This window comes from Diorhabda sublineata, chromosome 8 (genome assembly GCF_026230105.1).
Source record: "Diorhabda sublineata isolate icDioSubl1.1 chromosome 8, icDioSubl1.1, whole genome shotgun sequence".
Lineage (NCBI taxonomy): Eukaryota > Metazoa > Arthropoda > Insecta > Coleoptera > Chrysomelidae > Diorhabda > Diorhabda sublineata.
The window spans coordinates 1,436,145-1,462,949 of record NC_079481.1 but is presented as its reverse complement, the minus strand read 5'-3'; the positions used below and the strand labels follow the sequence as shown (position 1 = coordinate 1,462,949).

Genomic DNA, 26,805 nt, shown 5'->3' with positions numbered 1-26,805 from the left:
ATGATTTTTCGTTAAATTTCCAAAATAAAATTCGAATCCAAAAAAAAAAAAAAAGAAAAAAAGAATCGAGTCTCACCTCCATTTTTGGTGGCTTTAGTCGCTTGTATGATCAGAGCATCGATCGGCCCGCCCCTTATATCCGGTCCTTCTTCGTCCGGTTTCTTCCACGTCAAATACCGATCGACGTTCAGCATCTCCATCAGATCTTCTTCGCAAGATGGCGTGCTGCTCTCCGACGATTTCTCCTCGTTCTTGGCCGTATGCTCCAATAGATCAGGCAATACTTTGTTAGTGGAAGAAGAAGAAGAAGAAGAGTTTTTCGGTTCCGATACCGGGGTAGGCGGAGGAGTTCTCGCCGATTGTTTGCGTCGTTGTTTGGGCGGTAGAGCAGGGGGTAGGGCGGCGTTATTCGATGTTTGGGAATTGGGGGAATGAAGGGGGGACGGCGAATCGGATCTTGATGGTAGGGTTAATACTTGTATGTGACTGTGCGACGTGCGACTCGCCGAATGCGATTGCGTGAACGTGCAAGATTGGGTGGTGGGTAAACCGCCGGCAGTCGGTTGCGTATATTGAACCATATGTACAGAATGTCTCATGAATTCTTGATCGTTGGTGTGGGAACAGTTGCCGAACATCTCCATGTACGCCATAACTGCGATAAAAAATTTGGTATACAGGATGTCCGCGAAAAAATACGAGCAAGTTGAAAAATGTCAAAAAAACTGTCGAATAATGTTCGTATGTGAATAGAAGGATTTGAAAATGAGATTTTCAGTTATTTAATGTTTTGTTCTAGTATATAGGATGTCCTTAACTAATTTTTTTTCTATAACGTAAACCACAAGACAAAAAAAATTCGAAAATAAAATAAAATAATAAAATTTCATTTCCTATCTCCCTCGTATGTGGAAATATATATGAAAACAATTTTGGTAGATATGAAGAGGGATTTGGAATTTTTTTTTTAGAGAAAAAAATTAAATTAGAAATAATTTTTTTGTTTTTTGATAACTGAATTTGGATTTTGAAAAAAATTCTTCTTAATTACCATGATAATGAGTGGAGACAATCGAAAACTCGTATTTTAATCGATTTTGTAGAAATTTTTGAAATATAACAACATTTTTCGATGAAATTAAACTTGTTTATTTTTTTGGTACCCTCGTATGTGGAAATATATATGAAAATGAACTGATTATGGTATAACGACGGATTTTAAATACAAAAAGTTTTTTAATATCACAAATAAAGCAGAAAATTTAATTAAAAGTATTTTTTGAGTAAACTGAAATTGTTTCTTTACTTGGCCCCCTCGTATGCAGAAATACATTATAATATATTGAAAATATATACAAATAATTGTGATTATTTAGATGGATTTTGAATTTTTATATAAAAAAGATTTTTAAAATAGAAAAAAGTCAAAAAAATGAATCAATAATATTTTTTACTTATTTTCATCTCTAAATTTGGAATTTGTAAAAAAAAATTTTTCTCAATTTCGATGAAACTGAAAAGATAAAAACAAAAATCGTATTTTAATTCATTTTATAGTTTTTTTTTGAAAATAATAACATTTTTTTATACAATTAAAAGTATTTCCTTTTTTAATCCCCTCGTAGGTGAAAATAATGAAAAACAAATGGTGGATATTGCAATAAATTTCGAATTTTTGAATAAAAAATTTTTTTTTAATAAACTGAAATTGTATTTCTTTTCGGTCCCCTCGTATGCAGAAATATAATATATTAAAAAATATATAAATTATTGTGAATATTGACATTTTTTGTATTAAAAAGGTTTTTAAAATCGAAAAAAGTCAAAAAATTAATCAAAAATATTTTTTACTTATTTTGACCACCAAATTTGAAATTTAAGAAAAAAATTTCTTCTAAATTTCGATGAAAATGAAAAAGTACAAACAAAAATCGTTTTTTAATTCATTTTATATAGTTTTTTGGAAAAGTAATAACAATTTTTAATAAAATTAAAATTGTTTCTTCTCTTAGTCCCCTCGTATAGCGAAATATATATAAAAATAATGAAAAACAAATCAATCATGGTGGATGTGACCATGGATTTCAAATTTACTAATAAAAAATGTTTTTTAAAATCAAAAAAGTTGAAAAATAAGATAATTTAAAAATATTTTTCACGTATTTAACAACTAAATTGTGATTTTGAAAAAAATTCTACTCAGTTTTTATGAAAATGAAAAAAAAACGAACGAAAAGTCGTATTTTAATTCATTTGATATAGTTTTTTGAAAAATTATAACAGTTTTTGACAAAATTGAAATTGCTTCTTCTCTTAGTCCCCTCGTATATCGAAATATATATAAAAATATTGAAAAACAAATCAATTATGGTGGATGTGACGATTGATTTCGAATTTACTAATAAAAAATGTTTTTTAAAATCAAAAAAGTTAAAAAATAAGATAATTTAAAAATATTTTTCACGTATTTAACAACTAAATTGTGATTTTGAAAAAAATTCTACTCAGTTTTTATGAAAATGAAAAAAAAACGAACGAAAAGTCGTATTTTAATTCATTTGATATAGTTTTTTGAAAAATTATAACAGTTTTTGACAAAATTGAAATTGCTTCTTCTCTTAGTCCCCTCGTATATCGAAATATATATAAAAATATTGAAAAACAAATCAATTATGGTGGATGTGACGATTGATTTCGAATTTACTAATAAAAAATGTTTTTTAAAATCAAAAAAGTTAAAAAATAAGATAATTTAAAAATATTTTTCACGTATTTAACAACTAAATTGTGATTTTGAAAAAAATTCTACTCAGTTTTTATGAAAATGAAAAAAAAACGAACGAAAAGTCGTATTTTAATTCATTTGATATAGTTTTTTGAAAAATTATAACAGTTTTTGACAAAATTGAAATTGCTTCTTCTCTTAGTCCCCTCGTATATCGAAATATATATAAAAATATTGAAAAACAAATCAATTATGGTGGATGTGACGATTGATTTCGAATATACTAATAAAAAATGTTTTTTAAAATCAAAAAAGTTGAAAAATAAGATAATTTAAAAATATTTTTCACGTATTTAACAACTAAATTGTGATTTTGAAAAAAATTCTACTCAGTTTTTATGAAAATGAAAAAAAAACGAACAAAAAGTCGTATTTTAATTAATTTGATATAGTTTTTTGAAAAATTATAACAGTTTTTGACAAAATTGAAATTGCTTCTTCTCTTAGTCCCCTCGTATATCGAAATATATATAAAAATATTGAAAAACAAATCAATTATGGTGGATGTGACGATTGATTTCGAATTTACTAATAAAAAATGTTTTTTAAAATCAAAGAAGTTTAAAAAACAAATAATTTAAAAATATTTTTTACGTATTTGACAACTAAATTGTGATTTTGAAAAAAATTCTACTCAGTTTTTATGAAAATGAAAAAAAAACGAACAAAAAGTCGTATTTTAATTAATTTGATATAGTTTTTTGAAAAATTATAACAGTTTTTGACAAAATTGAAATTGCTTCTTCTCTTAGTCCCCTCGTATATCGAAATATATATAAAAATATTGAAAAACAAATCAATTATGGTGGATGTGACGATTGATTTCGAATTTACTAATAAAAAATGTTTTTTAAAATCAAAGAAGTTTAAAAAACAAATAATTTAAAAATATTTTTTACGTATTTGACAACGAAATTTTGATTTTGATAAAAATTCTACTCAGTTTTTATGAAAATGAAAACAAAAACGAACGAAAAGTCGTATTTTAATTAATTTGATATAGTTTTTTGGAAAATTATAACAGTTTTTGATAAAATTAAAATTACTTCTTCTCTTAGTCCCCTCGTATATCGAAATATATATAAAAATAATGAAAAACAAATCAATCATGGTGGATGTGACCATGGATTTCAAATTTACTAATAAAAAATGTTTTTTAAAATCAAAAAAGTTGAAAAATAAGATAATTTAAAAATATTTTTCACGTATTTAACAACTAAATTGTGATTTTGAAAAAAATTCTACTCAGTTTTTATGAAAATGAAAAAAAAACGAACAAAAAGTCGTATTTTAATTAATTTGATATAGTTTTTTGAAAAATTATAACAGTTTTTGACAAAATTGAAATTGCTTCTTCTCTTAGTCCCCTCGTATATCGAAATATATATAAAAATATTGAAAAACAAATCAATTATGGTGGATGTGACGATTGATTTCGAATTTACTAATAAAAAATGTTTTTTAAAATCAAAGAAGTTTAAAAAACAAATAATTTAAAAATATTTTTTACGTATTTGACAACGAAATTTTGATTTTGATAAAAATTCTACTCAGTTTTTATGAAAATGAAAACAAAAACGAACGAAAAGTCGTATTTTAATTAATTTGATATAGTTTTTTGGAAAATTATAACAGTTTTTGATAAAATTAAAATTACTTCTTCTCTTAGTCCCCTCGTATATCGAAATATATATAAAAATAATGAAAAACAAATGGATATAGTTGATATTAATGTCTATTTTGAGTTTTCTAAATGGAAAATGTTTTTGATTCATTCTGTAGATCTTTTTGAGAAAAATATGACACTGTTTTGAAAATTTAAAAATATATCTTTTCCTAAACCCCCCGTATAAGGAAATATATTTTAAAACAATCGAAAAAATATATATAATAGCAACAATAAATATGTAATTAACAAATATATAGAGTGTTCGAATAAAAATAGTTTTTCAAACACAAGCAAAAAATGAAAAACGAAAAAAAAATATACCAAAAATTTAAATGACAAGTGTCAAATTGTCGAATGTCAAATGCGGCCAACTTACCCGAGTAAGCCACAGATTGGAACACTAGGAAAAAAATATATAATTAAAATAATACAGGGTAATTCCAAAAAAAAAAATAGTCTTCTTTTTTTTCAAAACAGAAAAAAAAAATAAAATCAACAAAAATCACAAAGAAAAAATCGAAAAAAAAAAAAAATTTAACTTACTATGTTTCTTTTTGGGCGGTAACGGAGGCGGTTTGACGTCCTGTTCCCAATTGCTGGTGCAACTCGATAAACTCTGATGGGACTGATGTCTTTCGCATGTTACCAACAACTCGCCTAATATACAGGGAGAGAAAAAAATTTGTAATAAATACGGGGCGAGAATAAAAAATTTCAATCGATTACCGATATTTTCTTCCGGCACGTTATCGTACGGCGAAGGATTCCGCTCGGTCTTCTTCTTGGTCTTGAGCGGTAGCGCCGGCGGTACTTCGACGTCGAGAAAATCCGTGACGTCTCTACTGACGGTACGGCAGACGCTCTCTTGAAGTCGCGTCGTTTTTTGTACGGTAGTTTCCGCTTTGACGCTCCTATGGGTGCCGGAAGTTTTGGAAACGTGCGTCATAATCTGCGAACTGCTCGAACTCATCTGGGAACTTCTCGAATAACTCGACGATCGAACGGAAACGATGCCGGAATCGGCGTTCGATAATCGATGATAATCGTTGACCGATGTCAAATGATCGAGACCGTTGTGGTTGGATAAACTGGAACTCAACGACGATTCCTCCCAGGACGTCGAACAATTTACGTCTGGTTAAATGAAAAGGGATTATTTTAATTTGAACGCCCTGTAGATTGGTTGATACACTCACCGAACACGTCGGACGAATGGTTCTCGAAATAGAGATCGTCTCTATCCATGATGTCTTTGATTTCGTCTTCGTCGCGAGACGAATGATTCAACATGGAATCGATACTGCCGGCGCTTTCCGATAGAATCGATATTGAATCGTCGGGTGATTTCGATCTTAAGGATATTCTGAGAAAATGTGTATTATCGATATCAGTACGTATTTTTCGTAATAATTATATATTTTTTTATTGTGAAATCAATTTTTTTACGGTAATTTCAGTTTTTTTCCCGGTAATATCGACTTTTGCTCGGTAATATCGACTTTCAATCATATTTTTCGTGATAATCTTGACTTTTTCCACGGTAATTTCAGTTTTTTCTCGGTAATATCGACTCTTCAATCATATTTTTCGTGATAATCTTGACTTCTTCCACGGTAATTTCAGTTTTTTCTCGGTAATATCGACTTTCAATCATATTTTTCGTGATAATCTTGACTTTTTCCACGGTAATTTTAGTTTTTTTCCCGGTAATATCGATTTTCGCTCGGTAATATCGACTCTTCAATCATATTTTTCGTGATAATCTTGACTTTTTCCAAGGTAATTTTAGTTTTTTTCCCGGTAATATCGATTTTCGCTCGGTAATATCGACTTTTAATCATATTTTTCGTGTTAATCTTGACTTTATCTACGATAATTTCAGTTTTTTCCCGGTAATATCGATTTTCGCTCGGTAATATCGACTCTTCAATCATATTTTTCGTGATAATCTTGACTTTTTCCGCGGTAATTTCGGTTTTTTCCCGGTAATATCGATTTTCGCTCGGTAATATCGACTCTTCAATCATATTTTTCGTGATAATCTTGACTTTTTCCACGGTAATTTTAGTTTTTTTCCCGGTAATATCGATTTTCGCTCGGTAATATCCACTTTTAATCATATTTTTCGTGTTAATCTTGACTTTATCTACGATAATTTCAGTTTTTTCCCGGTAATATCGATTTTTGCTCGGTAATATCGACTTTTCAATCACTTTTTTCGTGATAATCTTGACTTTTTCCACGGTAATTTTAGTTTTTTTCCCGGTAATATCGATTTTCGCTCGGTAATATCGACTCTTCAATCATATTTTTCGTGTTAATCTTGACTTTATCTACGATAATTTCAGTTTTTTCCCGGTAATATCGATTTTCGCTCGGTAATATCGACTTTTAATCATATTTTTCGTGTTAATCTTGACTTTATCTACGATAATTTCAGTTTTTTCCCGGTAATATCGATTTTCGCTCGGTAATATCGACTCTTCAATCATATTTTTCGTGATAATCTTTACTTTTTCCGCGGTAATTTCGGTTTTTTTCCCGGTAATATCGATTTTCGCTCGGTAATATCGACTTTTAATCATATTTTTCGTGATAATCTTGACTTTATCTACGATAATTTCAGTTTTTTCCCGGTAATATCGATTTTCGCTCGGTAATATCGACTCTTCAATCATATTTTTCGTGATAATCTTGACTTTTTCCGCGGTAATTTCGGTTTTTTCCCGGTAATATCGATTTTCGCTCGGTAATATCGACTCTTCAATCATATTTTTCGTGATAATCTTGACTTTTTTCACGGTAATTTTAGTTTTTTTCCCGGTAATATCGATTTTCGCTCGGTAATATCGACTTTTAATCATATTTTTCGTGTTAATCTTGACTTTATCTACGATAATTTCAGTTTTTTCCCGGTAATATCGATTTTTGCTCGGTAATATCGACTTTTCAATCACTTTTTTCGTGATAATCTTGACTTTATCCACGATAATTTCAGTTTTTTCCCGGTAATATCGATTTTTGCTCGGTAATATCGACATATTTAAATAGAATATTATATTTTTCATTGTAATATTGAATTTTTTCTCGAAAATATCGATTTTCGCCCGGTTATATTGACTTATTCAAATAGAATATAATATTTTTCATGGTAATATTGACTTTTTCCACGATAATTTCAGTTTTTTCCCGGTAATATCGATTTTCGCCCGGTAATATTGACTTATTTGAATAGAATATAATATTTTTCATGGTAATAGAAAAAAAAACGTACCTTTCGAAGCTGTTGGAAGACGGCGAATGATCGACGAACGCGCATTCGTCAACCAATTGTTGCATCTTGAGATTCTTCTTTTTAGGCGGCAGCGGAGGCGGCGTTATAAGATTATTCTGTTCGGATTTGCGCAGATTTTCCGGCAGCGGCGGTTTAGGAGGCGGACTCGGTTCCCTAAAAAGAACAATTTAATTTTTCTGAAGCTGAACAGTACCGAAACGTGTAGTTAATTATACCTTAAAATTGATTCCGTACTGTGGCTACTTCGGACCTTATTTTGTATAACGGAATTTTGTTCGATGATTTCTCTTTCTCTGGGTGTTAGGGGGATGTCGGGAAGGGAGTTTCGTTGTGCCGGCATTTCTAAATTAGTACAATAAGACGATCTCGGTGTTGTTTTGTACGAGATATGTTGGTGTGATGCTTTTTCTTGTACCAAAGTGATGATATCCTGTAATATTCACCGTCGATTGTAATATGGACGCAAACAATTTTTTTTTTACATAATTTTAGTTAAAAAAACATAGTCGATTCACTTAAAATTGCCATTTATAAAATATAGGCCGTTCGTGCAACATTTCCATAGAGATATATCAATTTTATTGATGGAAAACGGGACAAAAATGGATAAAAATTCATTTAAATTATGAAAACATAGTCGGTTCATGTAAAATCGCCATAATAGCACGTAAAATAATCAATTATATAAAGAAAATATTCAATTTTTTAGCTGATATTGTTTTAATAACCAAATATATCTCCTTTTTCAAAATAATATCAATTTTATCAGAAAAAAAAGGGGGAAAATTAATAAAGATCCCGAAAATATAGTCGGTTCATGTAAAATCGCCGTAAGATTAGATATAACTAAAAGTTTTACAGATTTTTTTAAAAAATATATCAATTTTATTGATGGAAAACGGGACAAAAATGGATAAAAATTCATTTAAATTATGAAAATATAGTCGGTTCATGTAAAATCGCCATAATAGCACGTAAAATAATCAATTATATAAAGAAAATATTCAATTTTTTAGCTGATATTGTTTTAATAACCAAATATATCTCCTTTTTCAAAATAATATCAATTTTATCAGAAAAAAAAGGGGGAAAATTAATAAAGATCCCGACAATATAGTCGGTTCATGTAAAATCGCCGTAAGATTAGATATAACTAAAAGTTTTACAGATTTTTTTAAAAAATATATCAATTTTATTGATGGAAAACGGGACAAAAATGGATAAAAATTCATTTAAATTATGAAAATATAGTCGGTTCATGTAAAATCGCCATAATAGCACGTAAAATAATCAATTTTTAGCTGATATTGTTTTAATAACCAAAATATATCTCCTTTTTCGAAGTAATATCAATATAATGCAAATCCCTTCTTTTCAACCTAACTCAATAATTATCAGTAAAAAATTAAAAAAAAATGAATATAAGAGAGTTTATTTCACAAAAATATAGTTCGTTCATGCAAATTTGCCATTAGAACAAGTTAAAACAACATTTTTTATATTAATACCGATCTAGATTCACTTGTATAGTAAAAATATAGTCGGTTCATGTAAAACCGCCATAAAACTACAACGTGAAATAGGCAATTTCAATATAATAGTGATTTTTTTTTAATTAATATCCTTTTGAGTGTAAATTTTACTTGATTCACGAAAATATAGTCCTTTCATACAAAGTCGCCACAACATCACGTCAAATGAATGATTTTATAGAGAAAATCTCTTCTTTTCAAGCAAACTGAGAAAAAAATTCAAAAAAATGTATATAAGCGAGTTTATTTCACAAAAATATAGTTCGTTCATGCAAATTTGCCACAAGAACAAGTTAAAACAACATTTTTTTATACTAATATCGATCTAGATTCACTTGTATAGTAAAAATATAGTCGGTTCATGTAAAACCGCCATAAAACTACAACGTGAAATAGGCAATTTCAATATAATAGTGATTTTTTTTTAATTAATATCCTTTTGAGTGTAAATTTTACTTGATTCACGAAAATATAGTCCTTTCATACAAAGTCGCCACAACATCACGTCAAATGAATGATTTTATAGAGAAAATCTCTTCTTTTCAAGCAAACTGAGAAAAAAATTCAAAAAAATGTATATAAGCGAGTTTATTTCACAAAAATATAGTTCGTTCATGCAAATTTGCCACAAGAACAAGTTAAAACAACATTTTTTTATACTAATATCGATCTAGATTCACTTGTATAGTAAAAATATAGTCGGTTCATGTAAAACCGCCATAAAACTACAACGTGAAATAGGCAATTTCAATATAATAGTGATTTTTTTTTAATTAATATCCTTTTAATTGACTGTAAATTTTACTTGATTCACGAAAATATAGTCCGTTCATACAAAGTCGCTACAACATCACGTCAAATGAATAATTTTATGAAGAAAATTTCTTCTTTTCAAGCAAACTGAGAAAAAAATTCAAAAAAATGAATTTATTTCACAAAAATATAGTTCGTTCATGCAAATTTGCCATTAGAACAAGTTAAAACAACATTTTTTATATTAATACCGATCTAGATTCACTTGTATAGTAAAAATATAGTCGGTTCATGTAAAACCGCCATAAAACTACAACGTGAAATAGGCAATTTCAATATAATAGTGATTTTTTTTAATTAATATCCTTTTAATTGACTGTAAATTTTACTTGATTCACGAAAATATAGTCCTTTCATACAAAGTCGCCACAACATCACGTCAAATGAATGATTTTATAGAGAAAATCTCTTCTTTTCAAGCAAACTGGGAAAAAAATTCCAAAAAATGTATATAAGCGAGTTTATTTCACAAAAATATAGTTCGTTCATGCAAATTTGCCAGTAGAGCAAATTAAAACAACATTTTTTTATACTAATATCGATCTAGATTCACTTGTATAGTAAAAATATAGTCGGTTCATGTAAAACCGCCATAAAACTACAACGTGAAATAGGCAATTTCAATATAATAGTGATTTTTTTTTAATTAATATCCTTTTAATTGACTGTAAATTTTACTTGATTCACGAAAATATAGTCCGTTCATACAAAGTCGCTACAACATCACGTCAAATGAATAATTTTATGAAGAAAATTTCTTCTTTTCAAGCAAACTGAGAAAAAAATTCAAAAAAATGAATTTATTTCACAAAAATATAGTTCGTTCATGCAAATTTGCCATTAGAACAAGTTAAAACAACATTTTTTATATTAATACCGATCTAGATTCACTTGTATAGTAAAAATATAGTCGGTTCATGTAAAACCGCCATAAAACTACAACGTGAAATAGGCAATTTCAATATAATAGTGATTTTTTTTAATTAATATCCTTTTAATTGACTGTAAATTTTACTTGATTCACGAAAATATAGTCCTTTCATACAAAGTCGCCACAACATCACGTCAAATGAATGATTTTATAGAGAAAATCTCTTCTTTTCAAGCAAACTGGGAAAAAAATTCCAAAAAATGTATATAAGCGAGTTTATTTCACAAAAATATAGTTCGTTCATGCAAATTTGCCAGTAGAGCAAATTAAAACAACATTTTTTTATACTAATATCGATCTAGATTCACTTGTATAGTAAAAATATAGTCGGTTCATGTAAAACCGCCATAAAACTACAACGTGAAATAGGCAATTTCAATATAATAGTGTTTTTATTTAATTAATATCCTTTTGAGTGTAAATTTTACTTGATTCACAAAATATAGTCCGTTCATACAAAGTCGCCACAACATCACGTCAAATGAATGATTTTATAGAGAAAATCTCTTCTTTTCAAGCAAACTGAGAAAAAAATTCAAAAAAATGAATTTATTTCACAAAAATATAGTTCGTTCATGCAAATTTGCCATTAGAACAAGTTAAAACATTTTTTATATTAATACCGATCTAGATTCACTTGTATAGTAAAAATATAGTCGGTTCATGTAAAACCGCCATAAAACTACAACGTGAAATAGGCAATTTCAATATAATAGTGATTTTTTTTTAATTAATATCCTTTTAATTGACTGTAAATTTTACTTGATTCACGAAAATATAGTCCGTTCATACAAAGTCGCTACAACATCACGTCAAATGAATAATTTTATGAAGAAAATTTCTTCTTTTCAAGCAAACTGAGAAAAAAATTCAAAAAAATGAATTTATTTCACAAAAATATAGTTCGTTCATGCAAATTTGCCATTAGAACAAGTTAAAACATTTTTTATATTAATACCGATCTAGATTCACTAATATAGTAAAAATATAGTCGGTTCATGTAAAACCGCCTTTTTTTCGATATCCTAACATAATGCTATCAACACATAAATATACAGAGTGTTTGTTTGTATAATAGAAGGATGTGTAATTGTTAAAATGCAAAAAACAACAACAACAACCGGATCGCGTCTTGAACGTCAAGTTGTGAATATAAATGTCAAAATAATGAAAAAAATTGCGTCACTCACCTTAACAGCATCTTCAACTTGTTGAACGATATCGTTGACGTTTTCTTTATCCAGTTCGGAACTTTTGTCGTCGATAAGAACATCGTCGCACAATTTAATCAATCTCGCTACGCTCTGATACATCCGCGACGTTGCCGTTTTAACATTATTCGTATTTTCTACCGAAGATTTCACCGCCAAATTTATCAGCCACACCGTATCCAAAACAATAGTACCGTTACCAGGAAGCATCTCCAATTTCTGCTTGGAAACCACATCCCTGTAACCAACATCAATTTCAAACAACCCCCGGTTCGATTCAATCGCCGAAATTTACCTAAAATGCTTCAGAGCCACCTGGATCTGTTTCCAAAGTTCGTCCAATTCTTGTTCGGGACTTTTTACTATGAACCTGTGCTCGGGATCGACTTTGGACGCGAGTGCTTTGGGACTCTGCGATCGCGGGGCGACTGCTTGCACTCCGCCAGTACCGGAGGGGCTCCTCATCTGCGATATCTTCCCCAAAAAATCGTCTTTGAAAGATCTGGCGCGTCTCGCGAGTTTGTTGCTACTCTTGAACGAACCTTTGTGGCCCCCGGGACCCGGACCAGCCAACGGAGAAGGGCACGAAGACTCGTTTTCTGAAAACCGCGATCCAATTCAATTAAATTCAATAAATTTCAGTCGATTTGGCAACGTTCGGAAACTTATCGACAATATAAAACTTCTGTATAACATAAATTGTGTGTTTAGTTCAAATCCGTGTTTTTGTCGCACACTGTAGTAAGTAGCAACATCGAAATATCTCTCGAAATAAACACGAGGAGGAATTCCAGCAATTTCTAAAATCTGTTTAAAGAGATGTCGACATAGTTGGGATAAAAATAAAAAAAACAAAAAATTTCTCATGACTCACCCTGTATAGGTGTAATAGTTTTAGTATTATTTCAAATCGTAAAAAAATGTTTTATCACCTACATCACTGTTATCTAAGATGGTTTTGCCTGTGTTAACATTTTTATCAAGATATCGCGACACCTGATATACTAGTAAACATTTCTAGTACAAACAAACGTATTTTATGATTTCAATTCAGGTATTTATACATAAGAAAATAATAAAAACATCATAAAAATTAAAGTTTTGATGTATAATAATAAAAATTAATCAAAATAGTGATAATACAATTTCATGAGCTACCCTGTATATTCACCTGATTCGAAATATAAATTTCATATCTGATATTCTATTAAATTAAACCCACATGCTACGCCACTGAATTTTATAGTTCAATAAATTTACTAAATATTTCCTTTAGACACATTTGATATAATTTTAAGTACGTGAAAAAAAAATTTAAATACCTTATTTATCAAAACAAAAAAAAACAGAAGGAAACTGAGTAATCACTAAATTTACTATCACGACCACAAACAAAACAATGAATCTATTCGAAAACGAGCTAGTGATTCACTACAATTTTATTTTAAATCAAAAGTATAATTAAGTTCGAACGATGAACTCATCCCTTTCTTAACATGTTTCAAACTAACAGAAGATTTCTACTTTACAATTGTATACATATACACACACGCAGTGTTGCCAGCTCGGATAATTATAAAAACGTAGATCCACGCAGTTTTTTTTTGTTTGAAAGATGAGACGCGGTACTGATTGCGTTCATAGCCCGTGGTGGTCTTTTTACATCGGGCAATGCATATTTTAAACCGCTTTTCGTAAAAAATGTTATTTATAATGAGATTAATACGTGAATTCCGGTACCGAATTTCGTATAAATAAGTAGAGTTGGCAACGCTGGTACATGGCGGCGTGATGCCTCGAGTTAACATCTGAATGTAAAAAAAAAGTTGTCGCCTATCTTACCAACCGACTTCTACGAATTAGCACGGTCGCTTGATCTCCATAAATCGAAATAATAATTTGACAATAATTTTTTTATCTACAAATTAATTAATTTAGACGTACAGGGGGAGATTAAAATGAATCTTCTCCATTTTGGTATATTAAAACAATTTGAGAAGTTCTAAATTGGTTTTGATAATTTTATTTATCCAGTTTTAAATGACAAACCTACTGTCTAATACGCGTTTCGTTAAGCAAATTATCATCTTCAGAGATAGAATGTAATCAAATTAAAAATAAAAAACTTATTAGTTTAAATTCATATTTAATAAAAAAAAATTAATGTGATACGCATGTGTTTAATATTGTCACGTACTCAGATATATACATGGTGTTAGTTAATGCATAACTCATGTCTATACATAAATTTATGTAAAGTAACGCCTACATTATAACCATACAATGAAAACTTAGATCGGTCGCTTCGTTGATAAGATTTTCGATTTCGTTGAAATTTTTTTTAGGAAGTAAAAGTTTCTTTTATCAAAAACTGTCTTTTTAATGTAAAATAATTCTAATTTTGCGTATTTTTATTTTATTACGCCGGCCGTTACTTCATGATGAAGTCCCTGTATAAACAATTTTGAAATTGTAATTTTTCTAAAATTAGTTTTGACTAATTTGTTTTGTTAAAAAACATACATATTAGATCACCATCGACATTTATTTATATTAAACGTGATATAATATATGAAGCAAAAATTTACACGACAGTGTCGGTACAATATAATTAAAATCTTTGTAAAATGAATATTTTATTTAGTTGACGTCTTCTACAAGAAAAAAAAGAAGAAATTGATTCGATTAATCGATTGGATGAATGTCAATTTTATTCGATATTCGTCGAATCGATAGGAAATAAAGAAAATAGAAATGATTTGTGTTTATAGTTACCAGGAAATAAAAATTGAAATGTTGACTTTATTTTCAAGATGGGTGATTTTGTTTGACGTATCGAATGACAATTTACTTACGTATTTTTCCAATTTTAATAAATCAATGTAACAAAATTCGCCAGAAATATATAATAGATTTTTTTTAAAACGGTGAGTATATACAGGGTTGATAAAAATAATCGCGTTCGTTATTCGAATCGATATTTGACATTTTAAAACGTATTTTGTAGTTTTAATGGAAAAAGTTAGTTCTAATATGGCCGAACAACAAGATGAGAACGCGCCGATAACGTCCAGTCCGAAACAAAACGAAAATATACGAATTACAACGAAAGATTCGGCGGAAAGTAACGAATTGGTTGAAAAGGTTATATCCGGAGAAAAAATGGAGACTGTTTTCGATAAAAAACCACCGATCGAAACCGTCGCTAACGAAAAGGTTAATTAGATTCGCGTAATGTAAAATTTGCGTAATGTAGGAATTTCTCCCGTTTAGGTAAACGAAAATAATCCGGCAACGCCGTCGAACGATGATACAATCGAAGACGCTCCAGCTCCGCTACCGAATACACGGAAATTAATCACCGAAAAAAGACGAGTGGGATCGGCGAGCAGCGCTTTGGTTACCGAAAAGATAAACAGAAATCAGAGCGACATTTTTTCACTTAAAGACGAAACGACAATCGCTTCTTCGATATTTTCGGTAAACGGGTCTCCATCTAGAAAGGTAAATCAGCCAAATGTTTTTTCTATACAGGATGTATATAGAAAGTAATGCCTAAATTTCGGTGGCGAATTGGAATATAACAACATTTGTTTGACGTAGATTGGAAAAAAAAATTAGATATTTATACGAGGCGGATAAAAATTTCGAATTTCCAAATGAAATTAATTCGAATCAACTTTTTGGTTATTTGATTTTGCGAAAATATGAAAAATTGCGGCTAATTGGTGCATAAGACGGTTTTTTTTATTATATACCGGGGGAAATAAAAAAAAAATAAAGAAAACGTGATATTATTGGCTAAATATCAAAATTCGTGCTTCGTAACTTCAATATTTGGATTGTTTATTTGTGTGGGGTATGAAATATTTTTCCCCGCTCGCCAGTAGCGGCCCAAATCGAACGTGGGGGTCGTCCAACGACGTTTCGATCTATTTCAAATTCATACTCATTTTATGTACCAGGACCGGCTTTACAAAATATCTCATTTTGCAGAAAATTAAAAATTGTTTGAAGTAAATTTTTATCGGTTAAAATCTCATCTCAAGATGTATCGCGTTTCGTTGCGCCCTCTATTTATAGAGATCACATGTATGTTTGCAAGTACAGTGTTGCAAAAAAAAATTTCTTCAATATTTCCGAATTCTCGGAATTTTTTGTAAAAAAAATTATACTTTAAAGATAATTTTCGATTTCTTGGAAATTTTCCATAAACGAGAGAAAAATTTCTTAATTAATATTTTGCCTACCTCCCCCGTAGTTATATATTTCAAGTGGGACAATATTTACGTCAACATTTTTCATTTTCGATCCTCTACGCGACGATTTTTGAATTTTCGTTCTACGACGTTTCGATTTATTTCGAATTCATGTACCAGGACCGGCTTTACAAAATAAATTCTTAAAATATCTCGTTTTGTAGCGAATTGAGAGAAATATTAAAAATTGTTTGAAATAAATTTTCGTTGAAATTTCATCAGGGTCGGTTTAAGGTAAAGGGGTCGTAAAATTTACCCATAAAATTCGGTTTTTCATCATAAATTTAAAGGTGATATTTAGAACTTCATTGCGAAAAGTATTTAGGAAATAATTATAATTAAAGCCATGAAAACGTTTTGTCCAAGTTTCTAAAATGGCCGATATCAATGATTTCGAGATGATTGAATGATTTTTGTTAAATTTAGTCGCTAGAAAACGATTTTCTCGTACTATACAGGCTAAATATGGAAACTATTATGTGAATAAATGAAAAAAATTTCTTTCGAACACTATTTGAAGCATATTTGATCGGTTATTTTCGCTAGGTTTATCGTAATGTCCAAAAAATACCCAGCAATAACGTTTTTTCGTACGGACAATTGGCGGAACCGTTATCCGATCAAATAACCATAAGAGATAAGATGAGAAATAAGGAGAGTTACCACGATATCAAAAGACCGACCAGTTCGCTCAGGAACCCTTTGACTGGTACCGGTTTAAGTTCGAACGATGAGTATAAATTCAAAGGAAATAGAAAACTGGGTAAAAAAATGGGAATTTGTAAAAATTTTCTAAATTTACAATCGATTTTCATTGTTTTTTAGATGGAAATCCTCTACTAGGACTCGGTTATACTCCCGAAGTGGCTCCATCTACTCACAGGATACCACCGGGAGGATATTCACACAAACTTTGGTGATTTATCATTTTTTTTTTCAATTTTTGAATGAAATTATCCGAAAAATTTCAGTACGATACATTTTGCATTGTTTACATTTATATTTTTACCCATCATAATATACATTTACAAAAAAAAAACAGTTTTTTATTTCAAAATTTGGAAAAATCCTCGGTAAAAAATTCATCTCAAGCGCCAATGTTCACGAACACCCAGTAGGATTTGATCATTTTCGTCAAAATTTGTATTTGAGCAAAAAAAATCGATTTATAACTGAAATTAATTTTCTATAGCATCTAGGTCGGTCCAACTCTGCTTATTGGACCGAAACTAATTACCTCCAGTCACAAATAACCCTCTTATTAAAAAAAATTGGACGCCAAAGTTCCGAACACTCTGTAGAATTTGATAATTGTCGTGAAAACTTGGATTCGTACATAAAAAAATTGATTTTCTGTATCATCTAGGGCGATCCGCCCCTGCTTTTTGATCACGGAAACAAACAGTCACAAACAACCGCCTTATAAAAAATTTTGGTTATCAAAGTTTTAGAACGCCCTGTAGAATTTATAGAGACGTCGAAATTTGAATTCGTACATAAAAAAAATCTCGATATAACCGAAATGAATTTTCTATTTTCTATACCATTTAAGTCGGTCCGTTCCTGCTCTTAGATCATCGAAACTAATTATCTACAGTCACAAACAACCGTCTTATAAAAAATTTTGGTTGTCAAAGTTTTCGAATATCCTGTAGAATTTCTAGAGTGTCGAAATTTAAATTCGTACATAAAAGTCGTTCCGTTCCTGCTATTTGATCATCGAAACTAATTATCTACAGTCACAAACATCAGTCTTTTAAAAAATTTTTGTTGTCAAAATTTTCGAACGCCCTGTAGAATTTCTAGAACGTCGAAATTTAAATTCGTACATAAAAAAAATCTCGATATAACCGAAATGAATTTTCTATTTTCTATAGCATTTAAGTCGGTCCGTTCCTGCTCTTAGATCATCGAAACTAATTATCTACAGTCACAAACAACCGTCTTATAAAAAATTTTGGTTGTCAAAGTTTTCGAATATCCTGTAGAATTTCTAGAGTGTCGAAATTTAAATTCGTACATAAAAGTCGTTCCGTTCCTGCTATTTGATCATCGAAACTAATTATCTACAGTCACAAACATCAGTCTTTTAAAAAATTTTTGTTGTCAAAATTTTCGAACGCCCTGTAGAATTTCTAGAACGTCGAAATTTAAATTCGTACACAAAAAAAATTGTCGATATTTTCAAAATTAATTTCCTATTCTCTATAGAATTTAAGTCGGTCCGTTCCTGCTCTTTGATCACCGAAACTAATTACCTACAGTCACAAACAACCGTCTTATAAAAAATTTTGGTGGTCAAAGTTTTCGAACGCCCTGTAGAATTTCTAGAAAGTCGAAATTTGAATTCGTACATAAAAAAAATCTCAATATAACCGAAATGAATTTTCTATTTTCTATAGCATTTAAGTCGGTCCGTTCCTGCTCTTAGATCATCGAAACTAATTATCTACAGTCACGAACAACCGTCTTATAAAAAATTTTGGTTGTCAAAGTTTTCGAATATCCTGTAGAATTTCTAGAGTGTCGAAATTTAAATTCGTACATAAAAGTCGTTCCGTTCCTGCTATTTGATCATCGAAACTAATTATCTACAGTCACAAACATCAGTCTTTTAAAAAATTTTTGTTGTCAAAATTTTCGAACGCCCTGTAGAATTTCTAGAACGTCGAAATTTAAATTCGTACACAAAAAAAATTGTCGATATTTTCAAAATTAATTTCCTATTCTCTATAGAATTTAAGTCGGTCCGTTCCTGCTCTTTGATCACCGAAACTAATTACCTACAGTCACAAACAACCGTCTGATAAAAAATTTTGGTGGCCAAAGTTTTCCAAAGTTTTCGAACGCCCTGTAGAATTTCTAGAACGTCGAAATTTGAATACGTACACAAAAAAAAATTGTCGATATTTTCAAAATTAATTTCCTATTCTCTATAGAATTTAAGTCGGTCCGTTCCTGCTCTTTGATCACCGAAACTAATTACCTACAGTCACAAACAACCGTCTTATAAAAAATTTTGGTGGTCAAAGTTTTCGAACGCCCTGTAGAATTTCTAGAAAGTCGAAATTTGAATTCGTACATAAAAAAAATCTCGATATAACCGAAATGAATTTTCTATTTTCTATAGCATTTAAGTCGGTCCGTTCCTGCTCTTAGATCACCGAAACTAATTATCTACAGTCACAATCAACCGTCTTATAAAAAATTTTGGTGGCCAAAGTTTTCGAACGCCCTGTAGAATTTCTAGAACGTCGAAATTTGAATTCGTATATAAAAAAATCTCGATACAACAAAAATGAATTTCCTATTTTCTATAGCATTTAAGTCGGTCCGTTCTTGCTCTTTGATCACCGAAACTAATTATCTACAGTCACAAACAACCGTCTTATAAAAAATTTTGGTTGTCAAAGTTTTCGAATACCCTGTAGAATTTCTAGAATGTCGAAATTTAAATTCGTACATAAAAGTCGGTCCGTTCCTGCTATTTGATCATCGAAACTAATTATCTACAGTCACAAACATCCGTCTTTTAAAATCTTAACGCAACCAAAGTATATTTCGTGTATTTTTCAATCTCACCCGGTACATCTTCTAATTTAGTAACGGAAAGCAGCTTCGTCCACCGTCTGGGGTACCTGTTGTCAAAACTAGCACTCTTCCGATAAATCCTATATTTTCTTATATTTTTATTTGGTTCTCTAACCAAATCGTCACAAAATGCCATTTCGTATTGTATTCATTTATCATTCAACGCCGAATTGTTTTAATTTTCTTTTATTCAATCATTTCGTTAGAAAAAACTCGAACGCGATATGAATTATTGCGAGAAACTGAAATCAAACACTTGCACCTAAAATTACAGATAGAAATAATGTGTGTTCATCGTTTAAATTGAGCGGACAACGTTTTTATGTCATCTGTTAATTTAATTTTACTAATATATTGTGTCAACATCTGTTTCAAAATGGTAGATTATCATAATATCTCGTATTAAAATTTTGTTATTTCTTCGTAAACATATTTATAAAAGAGAAGAAGAAATTAGAATTTAATGACAACCATAGACAGCGCTTTCGATGAGATTTGTGATCCAGTATAAACAAAATTACAGTATAGTTATCTCTGTCATATCCATCTTGTAACCTACTACTTCTTCATTCTCTTTTCACCAATCACTGCATAGTGAACAAACTTTTAGACTGGGGACTTTTTTTTTTCTAAAGTTGGCATAATTTTTCGATATAGAAAGTATATGAATCTTACTGTCTAGTCTATATCTATAATTACAGCCATTTTCTTTGCATTATACAAGGATAGATTTATATATTTTTTATTAATAGTTTGCAAATTGAGTTGATTATGGATAGACAATTTCGTTTAAAATATGAATACTAGTTAATTTAATACCGGGTTTAATTTAAATGATTCTTACTCTATCAGACGTAATATTTCAAGAACAAGTTGTATAAAGAAGTTAATTTTGACAATTGAAATTATAATTTTTTTTTAATTTTCAAGAATTTATTAATAAAAAATGCGTTTAACGAAAATATTTTGGATCATTTTTAGTTTAATTTAATACCGGGGTTATTTAAAAACATCAAAACTCAAATTGTACAGTTTTCAAGGTCAAAACGTATAAAAAAGTTGATTTTGACAACTGAAAGTATGAAAAACACGAAATTTTCAAGAATTTATTGATAAAAAATGCGTTTAACGAAAATATTTTGAACAATTTTTCGTTTATTTGATACAGGGGTTATTTGAAAACATCAAAACTAAAATTGTACAGTTTTCAAGGTCAAAACGTATAAAAAAGTTGATTTTGACAACTGAAAGTATGAAAAACACGAAATTTTCAAGAATTTATTGATAAAAAATGCGTTTAACGAAAATATTTTGGATCATTTTTAGTTTAATTTAATACCGGGGTTATTTAAAAACATCAAAACTCAAATTGTACAGTTTTCAAGGTCAAAACGTATAAAAAAGTTGATTTTGACAACTGAAAGTATGAAAAACACGAAATTTTCAAGAATTTATTGATAAAAAATGCGTTTAACGAAAATATTTTGAACAATTTTTCGTTTATTTGATACAGGGGTTATTTGAAAACATCAAAACTAAAATTGTACAGTTTTCAAGGTCAAAACGTATAAAAAAGTTGATTTTGACAACTGAAAGTATGAAAAACACGAAATTTTCAAGAATTTATTGATAAAAAATGCGTTTAACGAAAATATTTTGGATCAATTTTAGTTTAATTTAATACCGGGGTTATTTAAAAACATCAAAACTCAAATTGTACAGTTTTCAAGGTCAAAACGTATAAAAAAGTTGATTTTGACAACTGAAAGTATGAAAAACACGAAATTTTCAAGAATTTATTGATAAAAAATGCGTTTAACGAAAATATTTTGAACAATTTTTCGTTTATTTGATACAGGGGTTATTTGAAAACATCAAAACTAAAATTGTACAGTTTTCAAGGTCAAAACGTATAAAAAAGTTGATTTTGACAACTGAAAGTATGAAAAACACGAAATTTTCAAGAATTTATTGATAAAAAATGCGTTTAACGAAAATATTTTGAACAATTTTTCGTTTATTTGATACAGGGGTTATTTGAAAACATCAAAACTAAAATTGTACAGTTTTCAAGGTCAAAACGTATAAAAAAGTTGATTTTGACAACTGAAAGTATGAAAAACACGAAATTTTCAAGAATTTATTGATAAAAAATGCGTTTAACGAAAATATTTTGAACAATTTTTCGTTTATTTGATACAGGGGTTATTTGAAAACATCAAAACTAAAATTGTACAGTTTTCAAGGTCAAAACGTATAAAAAAGTTGATTTTGACAACTGAAAGTATGAAAAACACGAAATTTTCAAGAATTTATTGATAAAAAATGCGTTTAACGAAAATATTTTGGATCATTTTTAGTTTAATTTAATACCGGGGTTATTTAAAAACATCAAAACTAAAATTGTACAGTTTTCAAGGTCAAAACGTATAAAAAAGTTGATTTTGACAACTGAAAGTATGAAAAACACGAAATTTTCAAGAATTTATTGATAAAAAATGCGTTTAACGAAAATATTTTGGATCATTTTTAGTTTAATTTAATACCGGGGTTATTTAAAAACATCAAAACTAAAATTGTACAGTTTTCAAGGTCAAAACGTATAAAAAAGTTGATTTTGACAACTGAAAGTATGAAAAACACGAAATTTTCAAGAATTTATTGATAAAAAATGCGTTTAACGAAAATATTTTGGATCATTTTTAGTTTAATTTAATACCGGGGTTATTTGAAAACATCAAAACTAAAATTGTACAGTTTTCAAGGTCAAAACGTATAAAAAAGTTGATTTTGACAACTGAAAGTATGAAAAACACGAAATTTTCAAGAATTTATTGATAAAAAATGCGTTTTAACGAAAATATTTTGGATCATTTTTAGTTTAATTTAATACCGGGGTTATTTAAAAACATCAAAACTCAAATTGTACAGTTTTCAAGGTCAAAACGTATAAAAAAGTTGATTTTGACAACTGAAAGTATGAAAAACACGAAATTTTCAAGAATTTATTGATAAAAAATGCGTTTAACGAAAATATTTTGAACAATTTTTCGTTTATTTGATACAGGGGTTATTTGAAAACATCAAAACTAAAATTGTGCAGTTTTCAAGGTCAAAACGTATAAAAAAGTTGATTTTGACAACTGAAAGTATGAAAAACATGAAATTTTCAAGAATTTATTGATAAAAAATGCGTTTAACGAAAATATTTTGAACAATTTTTCGTTTATTTGATACAGGGGTTATTTGAAAACATCAAAACTAAAATTGTGCAGTTTTCAAGGTCAAAACGTATAAAAAAGTTGATTTTGACAACTGAAAGTATGAAAAACACGAAATTTTCAAGAATTTATTGATAAAAAATGCGTTTAACGAAAATATTTTGGATCATTTTTAGTTTAATTTAATACCGGGGTTATTTAAAAACATCAAAACTCAAATTGTACAGTTTTCAAGGTCAAAACGTATAAAAAAGTTGATTTTGACAACTGAAAGTATGAAAAACACGAAATTTTCAAGAATTTATTGATAAAAAATGCGTTTTAACGAAAATATTTTGAACAATTTTTCGTTTATTTGATACAGGGGTTATTTGAAAACATCAAAACTAAAATTGTACAGTTTTCAAGGTCAAAACGTATAAAAAAGTTGATTTTGACAACTGAAAGTATGAAAAACATGAAATTTTCAAGAATTTATTGATAAAAAATGCGTTTAACGAAAATATTTTGGATCATTTTTAGTTTAATTTAATACCGGGGTTATTTAAAAACATCAAAACTCAAATTGTACAGTTTTCAAGGTCAAAACGTATAAAAAAGTTGATTTTGACAACTGAAAGTATGAAAAACACGAAATTTTCAAGAATTTATTGATAAAAAATGCGTTTAACGAAAATATTTTGAACAATTTTTCGTTTATTTTGATACAGGGGTTATTTGAAAACATCAAAACTAAAATTGTACAGTTTTCAAGGTCAAAACGTATAAAAAAGTTGATTTTGACAACTGAAAGTATGAAAACACGAAATTTTCAAGAATTTATTGATAAAAAATGCGGTTTAACGAAAATATTTTGAACAATTTTTCGTTTATTTGATACAGGGGTTATTTGAAAACATCAAAACTAAAATTGTGCAGTTTTCAAGGTCAAAACGTATAAAAAAGTTGATTTTGACAACTGAAAGTATGAAAAACACGAAATTTTCAAGAATTTATTGATAAAAAATGCGTTTTAACGAAAATATTTTGGATCATTTTTAGTTTAATTTAATACCGGGGTTATTTAAAAACATCAAAACTCAAATTGTACAGTTTTCAAGGTCAAAACGTATAAAAAAGTTGATTTTGACAACTGAAAGTATGAAAAACACGAAATTTTCAAGAATTTATTGATAAAAAATGCGTTTAACGAAAATATTTTGAACAATTTTTCGTTTATTTGATACAGGGGTTATTTGAAAACATCAAAACTAAAATTGTACAGTTTTCAAGGTCAAAACGTATAAAAAAGTTGATTTTGACAACTGAAAGTATGAAAAACATGAAATTTTCAAGAATTTATTGATAAAAAAATGCGTTTAACGAAAATATTTTGGATCATTTTTAGTTTAATTTAATACCGGGGTTATTTAAAAACATCAAAACTCAAATTGTACAGTTTTCAAGGTCAAAACGTATAAAAAAGTTGATTTTGACAACTGAAAGTATGAAAAACACGAAATTTTCAAGAATTTATTGATAAAAAATGCGTTTAACGAAAATATTTTGAACAATTTTTCGTTTATTTGATACAGGGGTTATTTGAAAACATCAAAACTAAAATTGTACAGTTTTCAAGGTCAAAACGTATAAAAAAGTTGATTTTGACAACTGAAAGTATGAAAAACACGAAATTTTTCAAGAATTTATTGATAAAAAATGCGTTTAACGAAAATATTTTGGATCATTTTTAGTTTAATTTAATACCGGGGTTATTTAAAAACATCAAAACTCAAATTGTACAGTTTTCAAGGTCAAAACGTATAAAAAAGTTGATTTTGACAACTGAAAGTATGAAAAACACGAAATTTTCAAGAATTTATTGATAAAAAATGCGTTTAACGAAAATATTTTGAACAATTTTTCGTTTATTTGATACAGGGGTTATTTGAAAACATCAAAACTAAAATTGTACAGTTTTCAAGGTCAAAACGTATAAAAAAGTTGATTTTGACAACTGAAAGTATGAAAAACATGAAATTTTCAAGAATTTATTTATAATTAATGAGTTCAACGAAAATATTTTGACCAATTTTTCGTTTATTTGATACCGGGTTATTTAAAAACATCAAAACTAAAATTGTACAGTTTTCAAGGTCAAAACGTATAAAAAAGTTGATTTTGACAACTGAAAGTATGAAAAACATGAAATTTTCAAGAATTTATTATAAATAATGAGTTCAACGAAAATATTTTGACCAATTTTTCGTTTATTTGATACCGGGTTATTTAAAAACATCAAAACTAAAATTGTACAGTTTTCAAGGTCAAAACGTATAAAAAAGTTGATTTTGACACTGAAAGTATGAAAAACACGAAATTTTCAAGAATTTATTGATAAAAAATGCGTTTAACGAAAATATTTTGACCAATTTTTCGTTTATTTGATACCGGGGTTATTTGAAAACATAAAAACTAAAATTGTACAGTTTTCAAGGTCAAAACGTATAAAAAAGTTGATTTTGACAACTGAAAGTATGAAAAACACGAAATTTTCAAGAATTTATTGATAAAAAATGCGTTAAACGAAAATATTTTGAACAATTTTTCGTTTATTTGACACAGGGGTTATTTGAAAACATCAAATCTAAAATTGTACAGTTTTCAAGGTCAAAACGTATAAAAAAGTTGATTTTGACAACTGAAAGTATGAAAAACACGAAATTTTCAAGAATTTATTGATAAAAAATGCGTTAAACGAAAATATTTTGAACAATTTTTCGTTTATTTGACACAGGGGTTATTTGAAAACATCAAATCTAAAATTGTACAGTTTTCAAGGTCAAAACGTATAAAAAAGTTGATTTTGACAATTGAAAGTATGAAAAACACGAAATTTTCAAGAATTTATTGATAAAAATGCGTTTAACGAAAATATTTTGACCAATTTTTCGTTTATTTGATACCGGGGTTATTTAAAAACATCAAAACTAAAATTGTACAGTTTTCAAGGTCAAAACGTATAAAAAAGTTGATTTTGACAACTGAAAGTATGAAAAACACGAAATTTTCAAGAATTTATTGATATTAAATGCGTTTAACGAAAATATTTTGACCAATTTTTCGTTTATTTGATATAGGGGTTATTTGAAAACATAAAAACTAAAATTGTACAGTTTTCAAGGTCAAAACGTATAAAAAAGTTGATTTTGACAACTGAAAGTATGAAAAACACGAAATTTTCAAGAATTTATTGATAAAAAGATGCGTTAAACGAAAATATTTTGAACAATTTTTCGTTTATTTGACACAGGGGTTATTTGAAAACATCAAATCTAAAATTGTACAGTTTTCAAGGTCAAAACGTATAAAAAAGTTGATTTTGACAACTGAAAGTATGAAAAACACGAAATTTTCAAGAATTTATTGATAAAAATGCGTTTTAACGAAAATATTTTGACCAATTTTTCGTTTATTTGATACCGGGGTTATTTAAAAACATCAAAACTAAAATTGTAC

General features: G+C 28.6%; 2 protein-coding genes across 6 annotated transcripts in view; one reads left to right on the top strand and one right to left on the bottom strand.

Annotated features, from left to right (window-relative positions):
- Positions 1-17,497, top strand: part of LOC130447422 (uncharacterized) — a 35,503-nt gene extending 18,006 nt beyond the window's left edge. The window contains exons 2-5 of one of the 2 annotated variants that reach the window (XM_056784236.1): positions 15,244-15,452; positions 15,510-15,740; positions 17,042-17,258; positions 17,321-17,497. In XM_056784236.1, coding sequence (XP_056640214.1) covers positions 15,249-15,452; positions 15,510-15,740; positions 17,042-17,258; positions 17,321-17,415 — 747 coding nt within the window. In that variant the 5' untranslated portion in view covers positions 15,244-15,248 and the 3' untranslated portion in view covers positions 17,416-17,497. Of the gene's footprint in view, positions 1-15,063; positions 15,453-15,509; positions 15,741-17,041; positions 17,259-17,320 lie in introns of those variants that run through there. The other variant, XM_056784237.1, reaches the window with a different exon arrangement.
- Positions 1-26,805, bottom strand: part of LOC130447421 (guanine nucleotide-releasing factor 2) — a 48,759-nt gene that overhangs the window by 16,895 nt on the left and 5,059 nt on the right. For 2 of the 4 annotated variants that reach the window (XM_056784231.1, XM_056784233.1), the window contains exons 2-10: positions 12,532-12,835; positions 12,216-12,474; positions 7,965-8,179; positions 7,729-7,902; positions 5,651-5,817; positions 5,181-5,588; positions 4,998-5,111; positions 4,831-4,854; positions 77-655 (exon numbers count right to left, since the gene is read on the bottom strand). In XM_056784231.1, coding sequence (XP_056640209.1) covers positions 77-655; positions 4,831-4,854; positions 4,998-5,111; positions 5,181-5,588; positions 5,651-5,817; positions 7,729-7,902; positions 7,965-8,179; positions 12,216-12,474; positions 12,532-12,835 — 2,244 coding nt within the window. The remainder of the gene's footprint in view (positions 1-76; positions 656-4,830; positions 4,855-4,997; positions 5,112-5,180; positions 5,589-5,650; positions 5,818-7,728; positions 7,903-7,964; positions 8,180-12,215; positions 12,475-12,531; positions 12,836-26,805) is intronic. The other 2 variants (XM_056784234.1, XM_056784235.1) reach the window with 1 other exon arrangement.